This window comes from Pleurodeles waltl, chromosome 2_1, assembly GCF_031143425.1.
Source record: "Pleurodeles waltl isolate 20211129_DDA chromosome 2_1, aPleWal1.hap1.20221129, whole genome shotgun sequence".
NCBI classification, from domain to species: Eukaryota; Metazoa; Chordata; class Amphibia; order Caudata; family Salamandridae; genus Pleurodeles; species Pleurodeles waltl.
Genome location: NC_090438.1, coordinates 276,653,424 through 276,678,049, shown reverse-complemented (window position 1 = coordinate 276,678,049; position 24,626 = coordinate 276,653,424). Strand labels below are relative to the sequence as shown.

General features: G+C 45.0%; 1 protein-coding gene across 1 annotated transcript in view; it reads right to left on the bottom strand.

Annotated features, from left to right (window-relative positions):
- Positions 1-24,626, bottom strand: part of ARHGEF6 (Rac/Cdc42 guanine nucleotide exchange factor 6) — a 793,672-nt gene that overhangs the window by 156,819 nt on the left and 612,227 nt on the right. The window contains exon 19 of the mRNA XM_069212447.1: positions 8,015-8,104. Within this exon, the coding sequence (XP_069068548.1) occupies positions 8,015-8,104 (90 nt within the window). The remainder of the gene's footprint in view (positions 1-8,014; positions 8,105-24,626) is intronic.

The following is a 24,626-nucleotide window of genomic DNA, read 5'->3' as shown; positions in this document are numbered from 1 at the left end:
AAGGCACACCTCCTATAGCCCAGGAGGCAGGGTGCACTGTGTTTTGAGTGTAAACATACATGCACAAGCACATATGCCCCTGTGGCAGCATTCAAAACTCAATGCTACCGCAAGTGACTGGCGGTCCATAGAATAACATGGACTGGCAAGCAGGTAGACCCCCAGATCTCCAGCTCCATGATGGTCTGCCCGATTATCCCTGTGTTTGGTGTCAAACATCATGCTTTTTAACCCTGAGCGTAATTCTCCTGCGCAGGATTAGCTAGCATGTACCCTGGTGGCATCCTCAGATGATGCCCACCAAGATACCAGCTTCCCCTGCCTTGGCGGGCTCTCCTGAGCAATTTCCTACCAAAACAAGAGTCTGCCCTCCTGCTAGTCATGCTAACAGTTACCCCAGGTCGGAGACAAAGGACCTGGGAAGGAAGGACGTCACACCTTGGCCTTCTCAGGATGGCTAGTGTTTACAATGATCAAGGCAGTGAGCCTCAAAGGCTTTCACCGCCCTTGATATGTAATCGCTTGTCCCCTACTCAAGGACAACGTTTTCTGGCCTGTCCAGGCTGCCTACGGGCCACTGTCCCTCACATCCATAACGCTCCCTAAACTGGATTTAAGGGGCTCCCTTGGGACCAGAACTTCAGTTCTGACTTTGAATCCAAGAAGAGGCACAAAGAAGACACCGTCACCGACAACACAATTTTGGACTGTTCTGCAGCCAAAAGAGAGGACACTTAAGTGCCCTGAGGAGATTACATACTGGAACTTAGTGCTTGACGTGTTCCTGTGGTGAAAACACCTTGCTCCCAGCAAAAGGGACTCCAGTGGATGCCAGAAACTAAAGCAGACTCCGCTGACTGATGGAACCAGTCACGTGCAACCTGCAGACGAATTGCAGTGCTGTGTCACAAGACCTGTCAGGCCCCTTGTGAGTGAGCGAGCCCAAAGAATGTCAGTGACATGCACCCCAGCAGTGGTACTAAGGCTCTCACCAAGTTTCGATCCGCTACTCCATTCCAGACGATCTACATCCAACAAAGTAACAATAGACTACTTTTGCTGATGCCAAGGCTTGTCAGTTGCCAGCCCGGTAACTGGCCCCGTCTCAGACATCGCCAACTCCAGAGCAGTTCCCAAGATAGTTAACAACAACAGCAATGACCCCACTCCTGAGATCCTGCATCCTGAAGAAGGTGACTTTGAGAGAAGTGGCAAAGCATCTTTGGCGTGATCCTCCCATGATTGACAGCTGAAAGGCTATCACTGCACCTGGAGCCCCTGAACTTGGTTGAAGATCCTGCTGTGGAATCTACGTCTGGGACACCAAAAGCCTCCACTCTCCGAGTGCTGCAATTTTGACAGCGCTTGTGGAGCCCATCAGAACGAAGGACAGCCTGAGCACCGTAACGAGATCATGTCTGTTGAGACTTGGTCTAGGAACCCACAAGACATTAATCCCAGGAACTCACCCCACAAGTGACCGACTGCACACTTTGTTTTCCCTGACCCATTGACTTCAGTGGTATCCGTTTGAGACTTAAAAGTGCATCTATTTTTAAATGCTTATAAAACCCACAACTCCAGTTGCATGTAAGATACAAAGTTCATTTTGGTGTCTAAACTAAGATAAAATCTGCTTTATATTTCTTAATTGGTGTCTGATTTCTTTCAATCATGTCATTTACTTATTGTCCATGTGGGTCTTGTGAAATGCTTTACACATGTTCCTCTAAGTAGCCAAACCGCTCTTTGCCACTGTACCAGGAACTCAGCTAAGGTTTACTGATGTGAGCCTGAGTTCCACTTCTGGGTAACATACTAGTATTCCATGGTGAGAGTCCCTAGTCATACCATATAATACTGCCACCTTGCTACATTGGTGCTTCACTGGTGCTGGTCTAGAGCTTGTGTTTCACTTCACCATTTAGACATAAGTATATTTTTTAGGTACACGAGAAATCCTCAAATGTATTTAGACCCAAAAAGCATTTTTTAGATTTTTCGTTAAACAATCAAGTTTAATTGAAATTGATAGGGGCATGTGTTACATCCCCATTCCAATAGGTTTCAAAAAGTTCAAAAGTATCAAGGTAGTTAGGTAGAAGTATTTTAACACACAGTTTCTAAAAGTATCCAACTCCATAGATAACCAGCGCACAATGGAGAATATCCTGGGCCTCGATCAACCCATTCGCTCCAACCTCAAGATCAATGATCTGAGGGCTTTGTGCAAAAGTAGAGGCATTAGCATTAGGGCTACTGCTAAAACAAGAGGGCCATGTAGACACCCTCAACTAATTTGAGGAAAACAGAGCTAGGGAAGAGGCTTCCTCCTCAGAAGAGGCAGGTATAAGACTTCTGACCCTTCCTGAGGAAGTGGCTGAGTCTTCTCCCCACATGAAAAAGACCCTCATAGAAGGGTTTGGACTTGCCACAGAGGAGTACAGAGTCAAATTTAGGGATACCCAAAAAGGTCCAGACCAAACTTGGGTAGACTTTGTTGACTCATCAGTCAAGGCACTAGAAGGCTGGATAGTAGGTAACAAAGTGGACACTTATGATGGGCGGTATAATGATGAAGGAGCTCATTTTGAGTAACTGTACCACAGAGTTATTGAAACAGCATCTGGTAGATTCTGACTTGACTTCCCTTGTCGAGTTGCGGAAGAAGGCAGACAAGTGGGTAAGATCAAGAATACACAAGAAGTTCAAGGGGGGTGACTCCAACAAGAATGGCTTTAGGCCCTCAAAAGTCAAAGGGGGGAGGTGGTAAGCCCACCAAAGAAACGCCTTCAGTCCCCCAGATCCCTAAAGAGGCAGAGAGTAAAACCCACCCCAACTATGACAAGCTGAAGCAGGGGGACCCAGGACTTAAAACGTTCTGGATAACAGGTTGTGTTTTTACTGCCAGCAGTCAGGTCACTTCAGGGGTGACCCAGCATGTTCCAAGAAGAAGGTGGCTAGCACTGGGTTGTCCAGTGTAGCCAGAGTGGAGGAATCCTCAGATGAGGTCGGCCTTTTAGCATTAAGCTGGGAAACAGGACTAGATGGTCATCTGGTGATACCTGAGGGTGGAAGTAGACACTTCCACTCCCTTCAGGTGAATGAGACCCCTGCTTTTGGCCTCAGAGACACATGTGCCAGTCACATCACAGTGGTGGACCAGTTGGTAATCCCAGACCAGTACGTGAAGGGAGTAACCAAGACACTAAAGGCAGGTCTCAGTTAGGCCTGTAGCCATAGTGTCCCTGAGAAGGAAAGTATCCATAGTTGGCACAAAGTGGTGGTCAGTTCCGACCTCCCCTTGGATTGCCTCCTGAGTAATGACCTACTAGAGGCTGATCAGAACCCAAGTGGGGTGGAGGCAGACTCCATTCACTGCCATAGCAAAGGTCAGTCACCTCTAAGGCAGGTCTCCTATAGCCCGGGAGCACTGCGTTATGAGTGTGGACATATGCACAAGCATCTATTACGCTGTGGCAGCATTCAAGTCTCAATATTACCGCAAGTGACCGGAGGTCCATAGGATAACATGGGCTGGCAACTGGACAGATCCCAGATGTCCAGCTCCATAATGGACTGAGCGATCTTCCTTGTGTTTGGTATCAAACACTGTGCTTTCTAACCCTGAGCACAATTCTTGTGCCCGGGAATAGCTAACATGTAACCTGGTGGCATCCTTAGAGGATGCCCACCAAGATACCAGCTTTCCCTTGCCGGCCTCTCCTGAGCCCTTTACTGCCAAGACAAGAGTCTTCCCTCCCGCTGGTTGTGCTAACACTTCCCCAGGACAGAAACAAACCACCTGGGCAGGAAGGAGATCACACCTCTGCCCTCCCAGGATGGCAAGTGTTTACAGTGATCAAGGCAGTCAACCTAAAATGCTTTCACCGCCCTTGATATATAATCTCTTGTGTCACACTCGAGGACAAAGCCCTTCCTGCCCTGTCAAGGCTGGCAGGTGGGAAAATTAGTTATTCAGGAGGCATACACCTTCAAAAGGCTAGCCACACCATTAGGGTGGGCTAGGAGGTCTGTACAGCCGAGGCAAGGTTCTGCCATGTTGGCAAACCTTTGAAATAGTTCTAGGCGGAAAAGTGACGTACTCCCACAGAAAGTCCCCACTTTAGGGTCAGACTAGCCGCAGGGGCCAGTGTCCCCTTGGCCACTGTCCCTCACACCTTTAAAACCCTGTAAACCAGGATTTAAGGGGTTCCCCTGGCACCAGAAACTCAGTTCTGATTTTGAATCCGAGAAGAGGCAACTAAGAAGACACCGTCATCGACAACAGGATTGTGGACTCTGCTGCAGCACAAAGAGAGGACACTTAAGTGCCCTGAGGAGACCATATACTGGAACTGTGCGTTCAACGTGTGCCCGTGGTGAAAACTCATTGCTTCCAGCAGGAGGGACTCCAGTGGACACCAGAAACTAAAGCTGACACCCCTGCCTGGTGGGACGAGCCACCTGCAACCTGCAGTAGAATCGTTGTGCTGTGTCATAAGATATGCAACCCGTTGGCCCCTACTGAGTGAGCCAAAAGAAAGTCGGTGACCTGCAGTCCAGTAGTAAGGCTCTCACCAAGTTTTGAGCCGCTACTCCCTCCTGGATGGCCTCCAGCCAACGAAGTAACGACGGTCTACTTTTGCCATCTCCAAGACTTGTCTGTAGCTAGCCCGGTAACCGGCCCCATCTCAGACATCTGCAACTCCAGAATAGTTCCCAGCATAGTAACCGACGTCAGCAACGACCCCACTCCTGAGATCCTGCATCCTGAAGGAGGCAACTTCGAGATTAGTGGCAAAGCATCTTTGGAAGGACCCTCCAGTGATTGACAGCTGAAAGGCTACCGGTGCACCCAGAACCTCTGAACATCATAGAGAAGATCCTGCTGTAGAATCTAGGTCCTGGGACCCCAAAGGCCTCTTCTCTCCGAGGGTACAGAGTAGTTCAATCCCCAAGCAAGTGTTTGTCAAGTTCTGCAATTTTGACAGCGCCTGCGGATTCTGTCAGCACCAAGGTCAGCCACAGCACCTCAGCACTCAGACTTCCTGGGCAAGGCAACGAGATTCTGTCATTTCAGACTTGGTCTAGAGACCGGCAAGACATTAACCACAGGTGGGTTCCACAGAGCTTGCCCCACAAGTGACCAACTGCACACTGCCCCCCACCCACTGACTTCAATGGTATTCATTTGAGACTTAAAAGTGCATCTATTTTTAAATGCTTAAAAAATCCACACCTTAGGTTGTATGTAAGATACAACGTTTGTTTTGGTGTCTGATTTAAGATAAAAATCTGCTTATTTTTTTCTAAATTGGTGTTGGATTTCTTTTGAGTCGATGTGGTTGTGGAATGCTTTACACATGTTTTCTAAGTAGCCTGACTGCTCTTTCTCACTCTACCGGGACTGAGCTAAGGTTTGCTGGCGCAAAACGGATGTCCACTTCTGGGTTAAGTGCTAGTATTACACTGCTACATCACCTCTCTTATGTATAAAAGATTATTCAATCCAGATTGTTGCAACTTCCTGACACCTCAGCACAACCCAGGTACATCCAAAAGTACCATGTGCCGAGTCCTGGTGTCTGCTTGGGGTTTGGCTCAATAGTCTAATGCCAGGGAATCCCACAGTCTCCCCTTGTTACGACTTTGTCGTCCCATTTCTAGGGGGCACTGTACGGGGACTGTCGGAAGCCTGGGAATCACCTTGAACAGTTATTTAGAGTCCCTTGCCGACTTCTGTTTGTTTCTCTTTTGTCCATGGCACACTTGTGTAGTACTACATTTGCTTCCTGTGACTGCAAATCCCATAATGCACAGCCTGGTAGGCAGAAAAGCCTGGATTCTGTTTCCAATTGTTTTCTATGGTAGAAGTCCAGTTGCTCCTTTTCACCGGATCCTCTCCTCCAGGACTTGCAAGTGTCTAAAATTACACACACCTGAAACCTCTCCTGTGCAGCCCAGCTTGGAACTGTTTATAAGCTGCCATTTCCTCAAGATCCCCGTCGTGCATTGGAGTTCGATTCCTTTGTGCTACATACCCCTTGTCGGATGCTGTTCCAGTTTTGTTCCTGTGCTGTTCCAGCTTGATCCTGTTTCCTGTTTCTCTGCCCTGCTCCTGATTGTTCCAGCCAGAGTCTGCCCCCCTATCTCTTAACCTTGTACCTGTTTGTTTCTTCCAGAGCCTGCTCCCTGTTTCTCTGCCCTGCTCCTGCCTTGTTTCAGCCTGAACCTGCTCTCTGTTTCCCAGTCCTGTTTACTACTCATTCCTACTCCCTGTATTCCAGTCCTGTCCTTGCCTGTTCCAGCCAGAAGTTTGCACCCTGTTTTCAAGTCCTAGTCCTGCCTTTAATTCAGCCTGAGCCTGTTCCCAGTTCTTGCCTCTGCCTCTTTGTTTGTTCCCTTCTGTTTCTGTTTCTTCTTGGTTCTTTGTGTCTGGTAAGTGTTCTATCAGTCTTCACCAGTGTGTAAGTGTCCTCCTTTGTACTGGGGTTGGCTCCTGGTTTCCAGGAGGCAATTCCAGCCCCCATCCTTGTCTAGTGTTATACGTTGTCTTTTGTGCCTAACAGTGACAGTGAGCTATTGCTGTTTTCTCAGGATCGCCACTGTGTTTCCAGCTGGACCCACAAGAGCGTGTCCTGTGTATGTAAGTACTATCCTTGTTTGTGCTCTAGGGTCCAGAGACAGAATCACTTCTGCTGCCTCCTTTCTATGGGGCTGGCAGGGTGACTATCTGTAAGAGCAAACTGCACAGAGGCATTGAGATTCCCTGTCACTGTGGGAGGTTCTGCGCCTTACTCTGTGTACAACCCCAGCGTGTTTGTCCACTAGTAATCCGTTTTCTATTTGTTCACACAAGGGTTGCTCTGCTTTTACCTTACTGTTTCCTGTGTCTGTCCATAGCTGTCCTTTCCGTGTATGCCTTTGGCTGCTCTTCTGCTCCAGTACACTACCTCTTTAGGATATTCAGTGACCTCAAGGGGTGTCCCAACCAGAGTCCTGATCAGACCCGCCCAAAACCGTGACACCCCTCCTTCATTGATAAAACCACTCAATTGCGGCAATGTGTGCTTTCAGTCTCTAGCGTTTGCTCCAAGCATATTTTGGGGCTGATGATCCTCTTGTCTTCCCTAGCCACTGATAACCGGGGAAGCCTGTCTTTTTAGACCCTGAGGTGCCTCATATGTCACCCCCTCCCCCTTTGGAGGGGAGGGTCGGTGTATGTAAACAGCATGCTTTTTGAACTCTACAACTCTAATATTAGTGCTGTGCATCGCTTGATCTAATCTCAACAATTTCTTGTCATTTTTACCAGATATACGTCCCTTGGCACTACACACCTACTTACCCACCGCTACCATTTCCTCCCATTGATCTCTCTGCCTTTGTCCCTCATCACTCTTCAACATGTTATAATACTTAGGTTAAAACACAGTTAGTCTTTTTATGGCCTTTCTCATCTTTTGATCTACCTTGTTATTCCTAAAACTCTAATGTTGGTTCTTCTATGATTCGCTACCTCATATTTTGGACTCTTTGCTGGATTGTTGCGGAACACTAGTCTCCTATTTGTTGGTACTTTTGCTGCAGCTCATTCTGTACTATAATATGCCCAGCAAAATCCTTTACTATTAATGTTACTCATAATAAAGAATTGTACTCAAAAACAAAATCCAACAAATGTCTCAGCAGTCAGATGATGAACAATATCAAGTCAATTGTATATAAAGCACGTGTTGATATTTACAGCATTTAACTGACCAAGAGATAAGAGGGTTTGCTTCCTCCATTCACTTAAGTGCAAACTGTGCATACAGCCCACTCCCTCCAGGCATTCACATTTAGCAGCAGCAGTTATCAGCTTATCATGGGTCTTAAACATGCAAGCTACCCACACAAACTAGCACCACTAATACTTGCAGCTCCATCACAGGTGAACAATGTCTATCATAAAAAAATAAAACATAGCTGATGATTTCAAAAACACAAATCTACAGCTTTAGCTCCTTACTTGAACTAGAAGTGTGCTGGAAACCTGCACCAGTGCAATAAGCTTCGATAACTTTAAGGATCTGTGCATCTTCTTCAAATAAAGCAGTACCTGCAAAAGACAGTTTGCTGCCATTAAGTAAGGAATAAAGTTATACATATTTACTCTTACAGTCAGTATGTAAAACAACTCCCAAAATGTTAAAAGAGATTATCACAATATTATTTATAAACTAGACTGTAGCCATCAATCAAGTCACTTCACACGAATGACAAATCATTATCAACAGGTGACAATATTTATTCAAATACATATTAGGTTTAATGGATTATGTAATAGTAACATAATGATAATATGTGTCAAGGATCTGGAATAACATCCTCGAATCCATCAGAACCGACCCAGCGCTGCTCCAGTTTAAGAAAGATTTGAAGACACATTTCTTTAAAGAATACTACATCGTAATGCATTAACCATCCCATCACGAGCTACCTCTTCTACCAGCCGTTGACTTTAGTCTTGCCTTTGACCTTGTACTGTACTCCACTGCTTTTATGCTTACCTAGATCTATTCAATTTCTGCATGCACACACACACACGAATTATGAGCAAGGACAGCCATGATTCCTTCAAAAATGTTCCTGCAAAAGATGGGGGGAGGGAGCTAAAATACTACAAGCTAGGCACGTGGAGGATGTGCAGAACTTTTAACACACAACAATAGTCCTGTTTTGCCAGCAACTAAAGCTATGTGACTATAAACTGTGTATATTAAATTGAAGGTAAATGCCTTAGATCAGTTAGATGACACATTCAGGATACTGGTATTGTACTGTGCAGTGGGTTTATGCTTCTTGTGTATGTCGCTATGGTGAATGCCTACCGACACGTTCTTTTTGACCTCCATAACGGGAACCATGACTTGGATTTTATCTTCAATGTCACTGGCCAAGGGTTTGATAGATGGCTTGCCTTACTTTAGTATATGTTTAACAGTTATATGTAATATGCTCGCTCATCCAACCACCCCTAAGCAAAAGAGAAATATATTTTGTTACACAATCTAGTCAAAAGATGTCCGTGTTCATGCCTTTGTTAGTGCTATTGTTTACTGAGTTAAACTGATTGCTGGTCTGAACATTTAGGGCCAGATTTAGAGTTTGGCTGAAAGATTAAACCGTCACAAACGTGATGGATATCCCGTTCGCAATAATAACATTCCCATGGGATCTTAATACGATCGACAGGATATCCGTCACGTTCGTGATGGAGTAACCCCCTCCGCCAAACTCCAATTCAGGCCCTAAATCATCACTAGGGGTCAGCCAATAGAATACACTTCCGGGGTTAAGCAACGCAAGGTGTGTTTTATAGTGAACTTGGGCTTTGTAAAGTAGTCTCGACCCTTCCACGAACTTAAAATTTCCTACACTGTAATTGTATTACCTTTTATAACATTTATAAACATTAACAACCAAAAGCTTCTATAAGCCATGTAGTATGTCAGGTATATGAAGGCTAAAACGAATATGTAGATAAATAAAAACTAAATACCCCTATCTTTCCACTTAAATAACATGAACAGCCAGAAGTTAATCTTTCCAAGTTAGCTAACCAGAGGGTTAGGTGTCCCAAATGAATAGGACCACCTGTATACTTACTATTTTTTAATGGAAAGATTGGGTGGCACACAGAACAAAATCACCCAGAGTAAAATGACTTATACCTCCCTTTTCAATGTATGGGAATCAGAAAGATGGTGATTACAGGACTCCTCCAGCAGTGGAGACGATAAAGACGATTTGGCTAGCCAGACCATCAAAAGCAGACGGGAAAACATGGTGGAAGAAATCTAAAGAGGCATAATAGCGTGAAGATGTACCTTCATTGCAAGACAGACATAGTGAGCCAGACATGAAGTCAAATAGAAAATAGGGTCTATGATTTATGGAAAATCCAGTCCTTCAAAAAGAATCCAAACCGAAAATGTAGAACAACACACCATACGCAGGTGCTAGTGATTCTTTATTAGGCAATACTACGTAGGATCTGAGGCAGGTGAACCATCTAGAAGAACCCTTGAAAGAAACCAAATCGGATATTCTCAGAAAGGTTAAACTAAAAGATGACACAAAAGTGTAGGAGAATTCACTGTGGAACGTTGGAGACACCTAGTAGGAACAAAAGGTTAGAGTTTCGAAATGACTCGCCTCACACATGAAACTAATTATCAATATAAGGTCCTTTTTTGAAGAAAAGTGATTTGTCATAAAAGGCTCAGATAAAATGATCCTATACAAAGCCTCCTTTAGAAAGTGGGGGATAATCATAGGCATCTCTCAAAAAAGGCTGGAGTCAATGTATGTAAATGTAGTGTGTTGCTCAACCAACTATAATCTCATTGCTGGGTCTCTCAAGAGACTAATGGAGTCAACAAATTACTCAATACATATCTAGAAGGTTAATCCAAGTTGTTGGCAGGAGGAGCAAGAGTGATTATAGGAGCTATTCAGGTTGTTTGAAATCAGCACCAACAACATCTAATTTGAGAGATGCAATACAAATCTGATCTACAAAGTAACAGGAAGGTAAACAGTTTAGACCCTTTAGACACCCTTTCATCAAGTTTTTCTGATGGGCTCTCTCCAATATTTTGAAGACACATGGTTTCACACTGAATTATAGAGGGGTTAAACTAAAAGTCCTTGGTGGCAGCATAATCCAGAATTTCAGTTTTTTTATGTGTGAACGGACGGGGACTGAGGAAGGAGGTATATAGGTAAATCTTCTGAATGCTGGGATTTCCCAGTTTCATGCACTATGTAAAAGAATTGACATTTCTTACTCCACCCTATGATGAAGCTCCCTCCAACATCTATGAAATAATTTCAAGTGGAGAAATGTAAAAAGGTAATCCTACAGATGCTCTGACAAAGCTAAACAAATCATTTTCAGCCGAAATGCAGCATCAATGAGCTTTGCAATTCGACCTCTATTCATCCATTGGCTGCATATTATTAAGACACTTGAGAAAATAGGAGGGTGTACATAAAACATCAAATTAATGTAAGCATATATTGTAAATTTAGATGAAAGAGATGCCGTTATTTCTGTAGTGCATGGAGTGGCAGAATGCGTCTGATTTTATGAATTGGTCTTTGTCAGTGTCACAATAAAAGCACTCATGTCTTTTAGTAAATTTGATATGTTTGCATATTCCTTTAGCATACTTTATTGATATTAAATAGTATTCATATGTATATATTGACAGCTTTTTCCGTGATATGTTTAACTTAACATGGTTGTGGAGGATGTTTGAAGGCACCATTTGAACATTCCTGGATAGGGTATACCCCTTGTTAATTAAAGGAACAATCTTTGTACAATTTGACCCTCGTAACACGTTCTCTATCTTCATAGTACCTATATTTGTTGATAAATTCATTAATACCTGAAATGTTTGCATGCTACACAGTTGTGTTTATCAGTTTATTCAGGTGCTTGGAACTTAAAGAATGTACCCCATAGAAATACAAACCTTTAAAAAGTTGACAGAACTCTAAAAACATATACCATATCACCTTAAATTAAGTAATCACACCAAATAGAACCCAAACACATTCACTCATAACAGCAGTGCACAATTTCCAAAAACATTACACAGGCTAAAATATTCAACCAAGTTAGGGTATTTTACAAGTAGCCTAAAACATACATACCACTATTTAAAATCACTCATCAGATTGCATAAAGCCTCTTCACTTCCCAGGCAAGGACATAACAGAAATATTAAGCAATTGCCTCAGATCTGGTATAGATTAAATTTATTAACCCAAATAAATGAAGCACTTTAATAGTCATAAAGATAAATATTATTTCAATATTTCATGATTTCTCCAAAAACATATTCATCGATGATTCTACTAAACAATAATTCTAATCAGCCGAAAACGATAGGTCCCTTCAATGTTCATATAAACTACACTCATAGCAATATTATACAGTTTTCCCAGGGCACTGTATTTTACAATGACTCTAGAGCTGCACGATCTTCCGGGTAACAAGATACAACCACATTAAATAATATTTTCTGTATCTGGGTAATACACTTTGCAGCTACAAATTACAATGCCAATAGATTTCATGAAGCAAAAAGTGCCACATGCTTCACACCTAGACCTAACTCTGTACTTTCCTAGGAGAGTTCGGAGGATCATTTTCCTCTCACTCAGAAAGAGAAGAATGTCTAACAGAAGATGCACTGTAGAGTATTTCACTTTAATATCACAAATGCATTAACAATTACTTTAAAAAACTCTCCCTTTGAGACCGGAAATACTCCAGTCTGGGTCAATTCCTATCTGGAATTAAAGAATCAGACTCCAAATTAATTTGTCAGGAACCAGATATAGACAATGAAAGGAGTCTGCATATCCCCGACTAAGGATATACAGCTTGCCTTCGCGAAAGGTATTGTCAATCTTCATTTAATGCGTCTTCCCTCACACCAACAAGAAGAAGGTACTTCACCTTAATTAAGGAAAATGACCTGTCACTTTTGAAGAAATTAATCCCTAATTCTAAATTAGCTACATTTTAAATTACATGTTCCAAAAAGGTCAGCTCACTATGACATCATATGACTATACATTGCAATTGAGAGTTTGTCCTCGTTCGTACAGAGAGAGTAAAAGAACCTTAAAACGCAAGTCTACATCCAACTCCTATTTTAAGGCCTGAATCATGAAGTTTTTGTGGGGAACCAGAATGGTTTTTACACACAAATCTTCCCATTGATTCGCTGCTCAAAAGATAGCAATTCTGCTCCATACAGAACCTGTGGTATTAATGGACAATTTATTTACCTTTCGGTAACACCTTAATTGCTAGAGACTATAGCTGCAGATTTCTTACACTAAAATTCTCTCCAGGCATTTGACTGGATCTGGAAGATTTTCGTGAACAGTACCCCTGCATGCCGATAGGTGGCATCGTTTAGCTCGGCGTCGGCATCGTCCACACCGGAAATGACGTTGCAGGTCCTAAATAGGAGTCACCCAGGCACGCCAACTTCAGTTTCTTTTCATGACTTTTCACGTCAGAAGCGCAGAGCCATGAAGAACACTGATCCACTAGTAGGGCAGGCAATGGCAAATACTGCAGCCTACTGGTCCTTGGTGGGAGGGAGGGAAACTAAGAGGGTTTAGAGGCTGCTGGAGAGTGGTGTGTGGGGGCGGTGGAATGATCAGACCACTGGCCACCTGACCCACGCAAAGGCAGGCCAGCATGGATGGCACTTTTGTTGACCAGGAATTGGCACGGTAAGAGACCCCTTCCATAGCTACGAAAGGCAGACTGAGGGGCTCAAGGACCTGGCCGTAGTGTGAGAATCCTTGAAGCACTTGAGTACCAAGTCTGCCTTGTCTCCAAAGAGACAGGTGCCATCAAGAAAAATGTCCATCAAAAAAGTCTGGATATCACCCAAACAGCCAAACGTCCTCAGCTAGGCCTGGCGCCTCAGGGCCACAGTAGAAGAAACCACTCCATCTAGCGCAGTGGTTCCCAATGTTTTGACTTCTGTGGACCCCCACTTTTTCATTACGGGAACCCAGGACCCCCAATGAATCATTATTGGAATCCGGGGACCCCACCACTGAGTCATTACTGAAAGCCAGTATCCCAGGCCTAAACATTGTCAAGGATTTGAACTGCAAAACAATACACAAAAAGACAGAAACAAGCATTCCATAAAACACATACACGGGGGCGTGGCCAAGATGGCGGCTGCATAGGACGCTACTAAAACGAGCTCTGCGCGGGGCCCGTACAACATCCTGCAAAAACCAACTTTAAAGGAGCTTTATACATGAAACGAGCCCTTGTGGCATTGCCCAAACGCAGTGATGTAAACGGATGCGATCAGTGGGGGTGAGCTACGACGCGCTAGCCTCCGCATGCCGTCCACGACCGATAGCCACAAAATGGCGGCCTAGTCGGAGGAGCTGCTGGCCTCCGTGCTCCGGATCGACGGACAGGGCCCCTGTATTGCTGTGGTCGCCCGCCTCGCCAGGAGAGTCGGATGGGTGCCGATCGAGGACACGAGGCGAAGGCGCTCGCTGCCGCGAGTCGCTAGAGAAAGAGCGCACCTCTTCAAAGATTGCCGAGGTGTCGAGGCGGTAGGTGCACTGCAGCGGCAGCGAAGAAGACGCGCATACAGTGGAGCAACCGCTTTATAAGACCGCGAGTAAGTAGGGGTTGCTCATACCTCCTTTTGCTATCCCACCGACGGCGCTCCTCGGGGCCGAGTGTAGGCCCACTGAAATCCGGTGCTGACCGGACCGCTGCCCAGGAACATTATATCCCACAAAACGAGCAGCAATAACACTGTGCGAAAACTGCAAGCAACCCCAGGACTACCTTATGTGAACCATGAATGGAGTTTTAGGACTCCTCTATAAGGCGCATTGACAACTATCTTTGCCATCACTTACAACCTAGGACTCCCGGCACCCAACGTTTAAACATCCTCCTACAAGTGAATGACTGAGTGTTCACTAAAACACACTTGGGCCGAGTATAACTGCGAAACTTTTACTCAGAACTCCACAAATTCATCAGTGCTACAAAGAAAATATCATTCACAGCGGTCCAATAATCACGGTTGCAGCTAACAGATTTGCACCCCCTTCTCACTGCTACCATGGTGAAGCCGCGGCCCAATAAGGCGATGAGTGACACTGGGGCCACACATGACAAAACTTCCTCAGAGCCACTATCTCAAACTGAACAGTTCCGTCAACTGGAAAACACACTGCAAAGTCACTCTGCAAAGTTTGAAAAAATCCTGCATGCAATACTGGACACCAAAACCTCGCTGGAAAAGAAGATTGACACAGTCTCACTAGAAGTGAACCTGCTGAGAGCGGATCACCGTAAACTAACAGAACGAGTTACCCAGGCAGAGGAAATCACACAGACTGTACCACCAACCTTTCAATCCATACAAATGCGATTAACATCCATGCAAGAGGAACTCAACACCCTTCACTGCAGAGCCGAAGATGCGGAAGGCCGCTCTAGATGGAATAACATCCGTTTTGTTGGATTTCCGGAGCGCTCCGAACTACCTAATGCAGAATCGTTTCTAGAAAAATGGCTCAGATCCACGATATTCCAGGAAGACACCCCACCTCTGTTCTCCATTGAGAGGGCTCACCGAGTTCCGGGTCGCCCACCAAAGGCAGGTGCCCCTCCACGCCCACTCATAGCTCGCCTCTTGAATTTTCGCGATCGAGACTCGATCCTACAGTTGTTCCGCACCAAAGATCCTTGGCATTTCGAAAACACAATAATAGCGGCATATTCGGATTACACGATGGAGGTGCAACGGAAAAGAGGGTCATTCATGGCAGTTAAACAACGCCTTCGCGCCTTACAGATTAAATATGCCCTTCTTTACCCAGCGAAACTCAAGATCATAGACCAAGAAACAACACACATCTTTCAAACACCCGAAGATGTATGGACTTGGCTCCATGCCAAGGGCCTGGCGACAGCAACTGAGGAAGAGAAAGAAGCGGCTACATGGATCACCCCGAAACCGAGACCCCGTCGCAGAAAACTACCTAACTCCCGTCCCAATCGGGAACAAGCGGCGGCCGAGCGTGGTAGTGCAGTAGTGGCAGCCACACTTTGCTGCAAGAACTCCTTCAATACCCTTCGCCCGGAGCACTTACAAACATCGGGATCGGACTCTGGTTCCGAGGCCTCGGAGACTAGCAGCAATGTAACCCCCCACATTACGCCTCGCACAGCAGACGATATTATCTAATAATCAACGCAGGCCACCCGAACGCTGTACTTTACCACTCCTTATACACCTCCTCATAGAAATCTTGATCATCTCTGCGTACACTTTCTGAATTGATCTCTCCTCCCTTATCACATTAATTGCTCATGGCCCTGCAGCGGGGCATATCCACATCGAAAACTATCACTACCCCACCACAATGTACCTCTGGATGCGTTGTTCACAGAGTTACAGAGAAACTTGTTACTTGTTAATAGTTAGCACATATTGGGCAGCAGCTTATACAGCTGCGGCCCGGGAGGGTATGTTTTTGCCGTTGGCGTTTTTTCTTATTGTTTTTTTACATGTTTTCCCATGCTCATTGATATGCAGTCTTGTGAGTCACCGTAGCTTGAAACATAGAGCCAAGTCACCTCAACTATCCACGCAGAAACAAACTCTTGTAAACATAGGATGCAACTGTGTTATAACGTCGGCAATACCTTCCGTGAAAAAATTTATGAATGATGTCTCATGCACAAAGACCGACCCAACCCCCACAATATAGAATCTTGACCTGGAATGTGAGAGGCATGGCAACATACACCAAACGTTATAAAATACACTCATACCTTAAGCGACATGGTGTACATATCGCAATGCTCCAGTAAACGCACCTCACGAAAATAGAATTAACGAAGGTGAGATCTCGCTGGCGAGGTCAAATATATGGTACTGTTACGTCAGCATTTGCCAAAGGCGTTCTAATTTGGCTGGCCCCTGGCACTCTCTTTGCCCTCACATCCCAGACAATAGACAAGGAAGGTAGATATGTAATATTGGAGGGCAAGCTGGATGGCACATCAATTAACTTGGCAGCTGTATATGCCCCAAACGCTAACCAGATCCCCTTCCTAGATTCCCTCACACCTGCCTTATTCCATGATCCACTTGCCCCGACAATTTGGGGTGGCGATTTTAACTGCCTTATGGACCCTCAGCTAGATCGATCTCATCCCCCAATATTGTCTGCCCCCGGTCTACGTAACGCCCTCCATCTTCGAACCTGGAGCACACACATGAGGTTGGTTGATGTGTGGCGTTCGAGTCACCCACAAGAACGTGAATATTCATATTACTCCTCGGTACATGAACTCTACACCAGGATAGATATGCTATTCAGTACCACCAGCAACGGCCCCCTTCTGAACCATACAGAATATCTGGCTAAAACACACTCTGATCACAACCCACTAACAGCACTCTTATATTGGGGCTCCCCACGAACCGCTATACCCACTTGGCGTTTACAAACAGAAGCCTTATTAGACCCTCCCTTTCGCAAGTCATTGCTAGACACTATACGGCAATATTTTTTAACAAACGCTAACACCGCCTCTTCCCGCGCCATAGAGTGGGAGTCACATAAAGTGGTCATCCGGGGTCACTGTATGGCCACAACTTGGGGAATACGACAGCAGCTAACACGCGATCTTATAAAGATAGAACGTGAACTGCACCAAGAAGAAATTCATGCCACGGAACCCTCCGGATCCCCTACACAATTACGCCAACTTAGACGGAATAGGCACGAAGCAGAATCTACTCTAAGCCATTATGACTATCGCACACGCATTGCCCTACAACATGCTCAGGCGGACCGTTCGGGTAGGGTGCTTGCCTGGCTCCTCCGAGAAGTCAACCATAAACCACCAGCAATGTCCATCCTGTTGCCAGATGGACATATGGCCACATCACAGCCCGCAATAAATGACGCTTTCTGCACGTACTACCAGCGGCTCTATGAGCGACCAGCAGATTTAAACGCAGAGGGAGCACGCAGCTTCCTAGATGAGGTACCCCTCCCAAAATTATCAGACACACAGCGCAATATCATAGAGGAACCCATACAACTAGACGAAATTGCAACTGCGGTCAAACAGATGGCGCGCAGCAAGACTACAGGTACCGATGGCTTGCCCATCGAATACTATGCCACATACCCCACTACCCTCTTTCCACGACTACTAGAGGTCTATCAAGAGACATTTCAACAGGGCTCCCTACCGCTCTCAATGCGGGAAGCTCTCATTGTTGTCCTCCCCAAATCTGGGCGTGATTCGTCTGATGTAAGATCCTACCGTCCCTTATCATTACTTAACTTAGATTGCAAAAGATTAGGTAAGATACTTGCTAACCGCCTGCTACCTGTAATGAACTCCTTAGTACACCAGGATCAATCAGGTTTCATACCAGGCCGCACCACACATATTAACATCAGACGCCTTATACACTTAATACACAACACATCAGCGTGTAGCGGTCTCTTTGGATATAGGGAAGGCCTTTGACACATTAGGATGGGACTTCCTATTTGCGTGCCTGGGTAGAATGGGATTTGGGCCGTGTCTGGTGCGCTGGGTCAAGACACTGTACGGTGATCCATTAGCTAGAGTGAAGACTAACAGGGTAATATCGAACTGTTTCAACATACAACGAGGCACACGTCAGGGCTGCCCATTATCGCCGTTGCTATTCGCTCTGGCCATGGAACCGCTAGCATGTTACCTGCGCACCAAGGCTGAAGCCTGGGGAATATGTGACTCTCAAAGATTCCATGTGGTGTCCCTGTATGCGGATGACGCCCTTATATACATCAGAGATGTTCACTCCACGCTCCCTGAACTAGAGCACCTACTCTCACCTTTCGGGACAGCATCAGGTCTTCCGGTCAATTGGCATAAATCATGCGTGTTTCCTCTAGTACTATATCCTCCTGCTAGACGCCTTCTTGTAAACAACACAAATCTGCAGTGGCAATATGATACTTTCAAATACCTAGGCATACATATATACCACTTGTCCAACAACCTCATGGACGGCAACTTAACTAGAGCACTGACGTCCTCCCGTACATCTCTCACTTTCTGGCAATCACTTCCTTTATCCCCAATGGGCAGAGTAGCGGTGTCCAAGATGTTAATTCTACCTCGATTGCTCTATTATTTTTCAGCTCTGCCTATTGCAGTACCACAGGCCTTTTTCAGAACGTTGAACAGCCTATTGCTGGATTTAATATGGGGAGAAAAACGACGTGGAGTGGCACTTTCTGTAGTCCAAAGACCGCTTCACGAAGTAGGCCTCGGGGCCCCTCACTTTGAATCCTATTATGCAGCAGCACAGCTGCAATGGCCAACCACATGGTTGTCCTCCCCGCCCCATCCGGAAACGCGCAAGGGACTAGCCCAACTGGGCAATACAGCACTGTACACTTGGTTGACCAACAATAAGAAGGGAGGTCACAAACTAAACCCACTAATGAAAGCGGCACACGCTTCATGACATCGATACTTACACCCCAAAGGTTCACCCCCACCATACTCCCCGGCAATAGCGCTCTGGGATATACCTGGTGTACCACAGAATATACCAGCCCAAACAAGAGCGTTGTGGGCAGACAAGGGCATAACACGAACAGAACACCTCTACCTGGACGGTGCACTTAAATCTTTCCAGGACATGATAACTGAATATGATATTGCTCCAGGCAATTCATCACCTACTACACTTTAATACAAGGTATACATCACATATGGGGTCTGGGGAATACCGAACCACCAACATCCCACGCCCTACATGCTATTTTATCGGCAACAACAACTAAACGCATCGTTACCACTATATACGCAGCACTTCGCGCACCTGTCATTGCCCCACTACAAACAATACATGAAAAATGGAACACTGCGTTGCCACAACCACTGTCTACACCAGATTGGAACTCAGCACTGCGCTCAGTAAAGGAGGTCTCCCGAAATGCCAGATTCAGATTCAGTCAATTCAACTACGTACACCAAGCATACCTAGACCCAAAAAGGCTTCACCGTATGTATCCCACACATGTACCAGCCTGCCCGAGATGTGCTACATCCCCAGCGGGATTTTTTCACATGGTATGGGAATGCCCAAACTTACGTAATGTCTGGCACATAATTATTGCAACAATCACGGAAATAACGGACTATAACCTACCTGAGACACCGTCCTCTTGCCTGTTAAATATTAGACCCAAAACAAAACGGAGCAAACACCTCCACGGATTCATAGACCTAGCACTGATACTATTTAAACGCAGGATAGCCATGGCATGGAAATCCCAATCCCCTCCATCCTTATCGCAATGGCTGAGGGGCCTTCTGATATGGTCTAAGGCAGAAACCCATCACTTAAGATGGCTCAGAACACAGGGCATTGTAAATGCAGGAACGGAGTACTGGGACTCATTAATACTAAAGGTGGAAGCGAAAAACGACCTGCATCCACCAAGATCCAGATGGTCACCAAAGACAAATACACACAGCTACTACAAACCCACACACATGATAAGACGCTAGCACAAAAGTGCACTTAAGCCTGGCCTTCAGCACTCGTTTCACACAACATGTCCTGGCCCTCACTGAACTCATGACACTACATGTTAACTGCAAAACTAAATGTTCGCATGGTGATTGTTAATGCTGTTAATTTTTTAAATCTTCTTGTCCTTTCCCCCCTTCCTTCCTTCTCTCACCCTTTCTTTACCTCTCATATGTGCGTCAATGATTAATCTGTAAGTCACTGCCACAGTTGGCGGAATTGACCATTTATAACACATAGGTTGATATATGTAATAATTTAACTAATAGATGTGAAGAGATCGATGGCAAAATGAGCAGTTATTGTTCTGTTTCTTCTCTTTTTCTCTCCTTTTATCTACATATTAATACCATACTTATATTTCAACAACCTGAAACAACGAAACATCATACTGTATTGTATTATTTGAAACTAAATACGTGAAAACCAATAAATAAATAATAAAAAAAAAAAACACATACACAAATGATAATATATATATGATTTAATTTGCAGACAAATAAAATAAAAAAATAAACAAATACAAATTTTATTAGAAAGGTTGGAGCTTTTCTCAATTCAATTGAAGCCACACAATCTTTTATTATTAGTTAATTTTCTAAGCAATCACGGACCCCCAGAGTAGATTTTGTGGACCCCCAGAGGTCCCCGGATCATAGATTGGGGACCACTGATCTAGCAAGTCAGTTGTGTCAAGTCTGCAACAAATTGTGAACTTTGCTGCATCTCTCCCATTGGCAACAGCCTGAGGGAAAACAGCACAGGACTCCTCTAGGACCTGTGGAAGTTCTTACGCAACCGTCTTCCACAGCGTGTGGGAATAATGGCCCAAAAGGCATGCAGTGTTCAGACTGCAATGCACGGCTGGCGGAAGAAAACATCTTCTTCCTGTGTGAGTCCAACCTTTTAGATTTCCCTATCTGGGGAGCAGAAGAGAATACACCATAGGTGGTAGAGGCTTTTACCACCAATCTTTCAGAGGTGGGTCTCATCAAACTTGGGTCCCCATGTGCAGGGCAATGGCACTGGGCCATCATCCTGTTTACAGGAGCCCCTGAGTTGCGTTTGGACCAGGTACCCAGTAGGATGTCAGTGAGGGCATCACTGAACGGCAGCAGGGGTCTGGAGGTGGAAGCTCCCAGTTGCAGCACCTCTGTCAAGAGATTAGTCTTGATGGCCACCGAAGAAAGCTGAAGGTCCATGACCTCAGCTGCCCTCCTCACCACCGAAGCTCCCTCCTTCGTAGTCAGAGTAAGGGAAAAAAGCATGCCTGTACCTGGAGAAGTGTCCATTTTGCTGACCTCATCCAAGTCTTCCCGCCAGTCTATTTCTTCACAATGCTGGTATTCTAAAGAGTCCAGTGACCCCTCCCATTAACCCCCGAAGCCTAGCCCATAGGAAAAGCCTAGCCTATAGGAATACAAGGAGGCAAGGCTCCTGCTGGCGCCAGTATCAGCACTGTACGACGGCAACCCAGCTCTCTGTTAGGGTCGTGAATTACAATGGGAATAGTGCCGCCCGTGGGCGTGGACAGCACCGAAAGTGTCGGGACTGGCGTCGTGGAAGGTTGAGGTGGTACAACCAGCACTGGGGAGCCTATTAGTGCTGGGGCCAGAGCCCCTGGCGTAGAACCCGTAGGGGCCCCCTTTGATCCCACAGAGCCCAGCACAAAAATTAGGCGCATGGCTTCATAAAATTCTCAAAGTTGGGCAGGGGTCGCTCCAACTCCCAGAAACTCTGGGGGGTGTGGAATTTGCCAAGTCACAGGCTCCGCAGAACAAGGCCTAAAGCACCGACGCTCCTTTGTCTAATCGGCTGACGGATGAGAAGCCGAAGTGTTTCGACTGCTTGGATTTTTTCTTATGCCTCGACTTACCTGATCGCTCTGAGGACTTGGAATGGAACGACGACGGCTTTGGACTCTACGACTAGTCCCAGGACCATCCTCTCGACCAAGACCTGGATTTGCGTGGAGTCGCATGTCGGGCCACCATCAGCTTTAGAGATTGCTCCCTCAAACCCTTTAGATGCATGGCCCGACACTCGAAGCATGACTTTGGGGTGTGGATCAGTCACAGATATCGCCTGATGATAGGATCCGCAGGGCTTGAATCCTGTCTTCCTAAAGACATCCTCAACAGACCATGAAAATGCTTGAAAAGGGCTTGACAAATAGTCCAGTCAAAAACTGACTAAGGGGTAGCTCTCGTAGGATCAGCGCTGGCTGGCATGAAAAGAAAAGAATTGACGCCGCACCTGGGTGGTACCTAATTGGACCCGCAACATCATTTGCGGCGTGGACAACAGATGCAGGGAGCTGATCTATGCCACCGCCCGGAGCACAGGGGTACTGCCCACGAAATTCTTCAGCATTCAGTCTGGCACCTGGGGAGAATTCAAAGGTAAGGAATCTGCAGCTAGAAGTCTGTATCAGATTTGGCAATGATTACTTTTTTAAAGGCTCCCCCGAAAGTACACACAGTAGGAGTTAAATCTTTCCAGTGTTTATAGTTGCAAATAAGGAGGTTCTCAATGTTGCAGTATGATTATCATGTTTAAAGTTATGAGCGAACAAATGACCCTTACATCTATAAATGCTAACCTGTCCAAAGAGTCATTATTTAGGCACCATGCAAACTTCTTAATCCGCTTAGAGAAAATCAAAGTCTTGGTTTTATCCACATTGACTAATAATCTATTGAGTTCTTCATAAGTGTGTGAGGTGGCTGGTTAGAGGAGACACTTATGTGAGATATGCATAACGGAGGAAGAAGGAAAATAAAAGTGTAAGCCCCATTGCCCCCTTTATGTTCAGATCTACTGGAAGAAATGTACCATGTTCTGACGCACTGTAAGAATGTACTAATTAAATGGAATGTCACATTCTAAAAAAAGAACTGTGAAATGATGTATATTATATCCATACAAATAAAATATATTCTGTCTCTTGTAAAAGGGCCAATGGATTTTTTTTTCCTTTGAATGAAATTGTATTTGTGTGACTTTTACGATTTACTAAGGGGGTTCTCTGTAGCCTTGGCCCTTGATCTTAATGACATTAATGTAATAACCATTAATATATAATATAATACTGCCTAACCGCAAGGAAAGTGAGAGGGCAGGCTATCATTCTGTGATTGTCACATATCAGTAAATTATAGTGCAATTTGCAGGGTGTTGATAGGATGCATTATGAATCATTGTGCCGTCACGATTTATGTTGAATCTTAAATTGAGGTATGATGTACAAACATATTCAAACAACAAGCTGAAGCAGCATCATAAAACCTGAAAAGAGTTGTTTTGCTGATTTACACAGGACATAATACCTAGCCTTTTTAGGGCATGCTGTTTTTTTTTATATCTGGCTTGAAAGTGCAGCTTTCGCCAAATAAAATGTGATCAACAGAAAAAAGTGTTTTTTAAGACTACTACAAAGTGAGGGGCTTGTGCTCCACCCAGACGTTGGGTCATCTGAGTACAGCTTTTGATATGGCAAAAGTTGTGTCCTTACACAAAAAGAGGACTTCCCCTCATCCAGCAGCATAAGACAGGCTAAAGAAAGCTCATTGACACCCATTCATTATTAAGTTAAACTATTATGTTACATTTTGATGGAGCTTGATTTTTAGGTCATGCACATTCTACGGTGATGCTGTTAAACACATCCGCTAGAAAATTACAATGTTTGATCATCTGTAGGCAGCACTCACGGAAGGAGGGCACTCGTGAGCAAAATATTTCTATTTTCCAGGTACAGCACTCTTCCTATCCCCTTTCCATCATTATTTTGTGTGATTGAAGTCTACCTTACACAGAAAAGACGCATTATCATGCCAAGACAGTTCTTAGAACAACAACAGGTGTTACTATAAAACAACATGCTGCCCAAACTAAGTCAGAGGAGACATTCCAGTCAGCCTGCCATCTTATGCTGCACATCATCGCAGTTTGTGCTGAAACTCTGTGCTTCCTCTTCGTCTATGTGGGAAGAATCTTAGCACACTAATAGAGCTTTTGTTCACCCTTGAACACAGGTATGGGGATTGGGCTTCCTTCCCGGAGCTAAATGGGTGGATTAGGGCTACCACTGCTATTTGCTTTCATGTAGAAATGTAGTAGTGTAGGTAGGATTATTAGATACACTATGGTGACAATATGGTGCGACTCTTCCTGTGTTTCACTTACCTAGTCACTGCTGTAATAGTGTTGTTGTTCAGTATCCTCTTAATCCCAATCCATGCCTTTTTACATAGAATGCAGTTGCTTCAATAAAACCTATTGAACCAAGATCCTGCTTCGGTTGTCTTTGCATGGATGAGACTTGCATAACTGAGAGAAAGGGGTGTGATCTGTCCTACCACGACTTCTCTGAGGAGTCTAAGTGTCATGAGACAGGCTGCAACAAATAATTTTTACCTCTGGTAC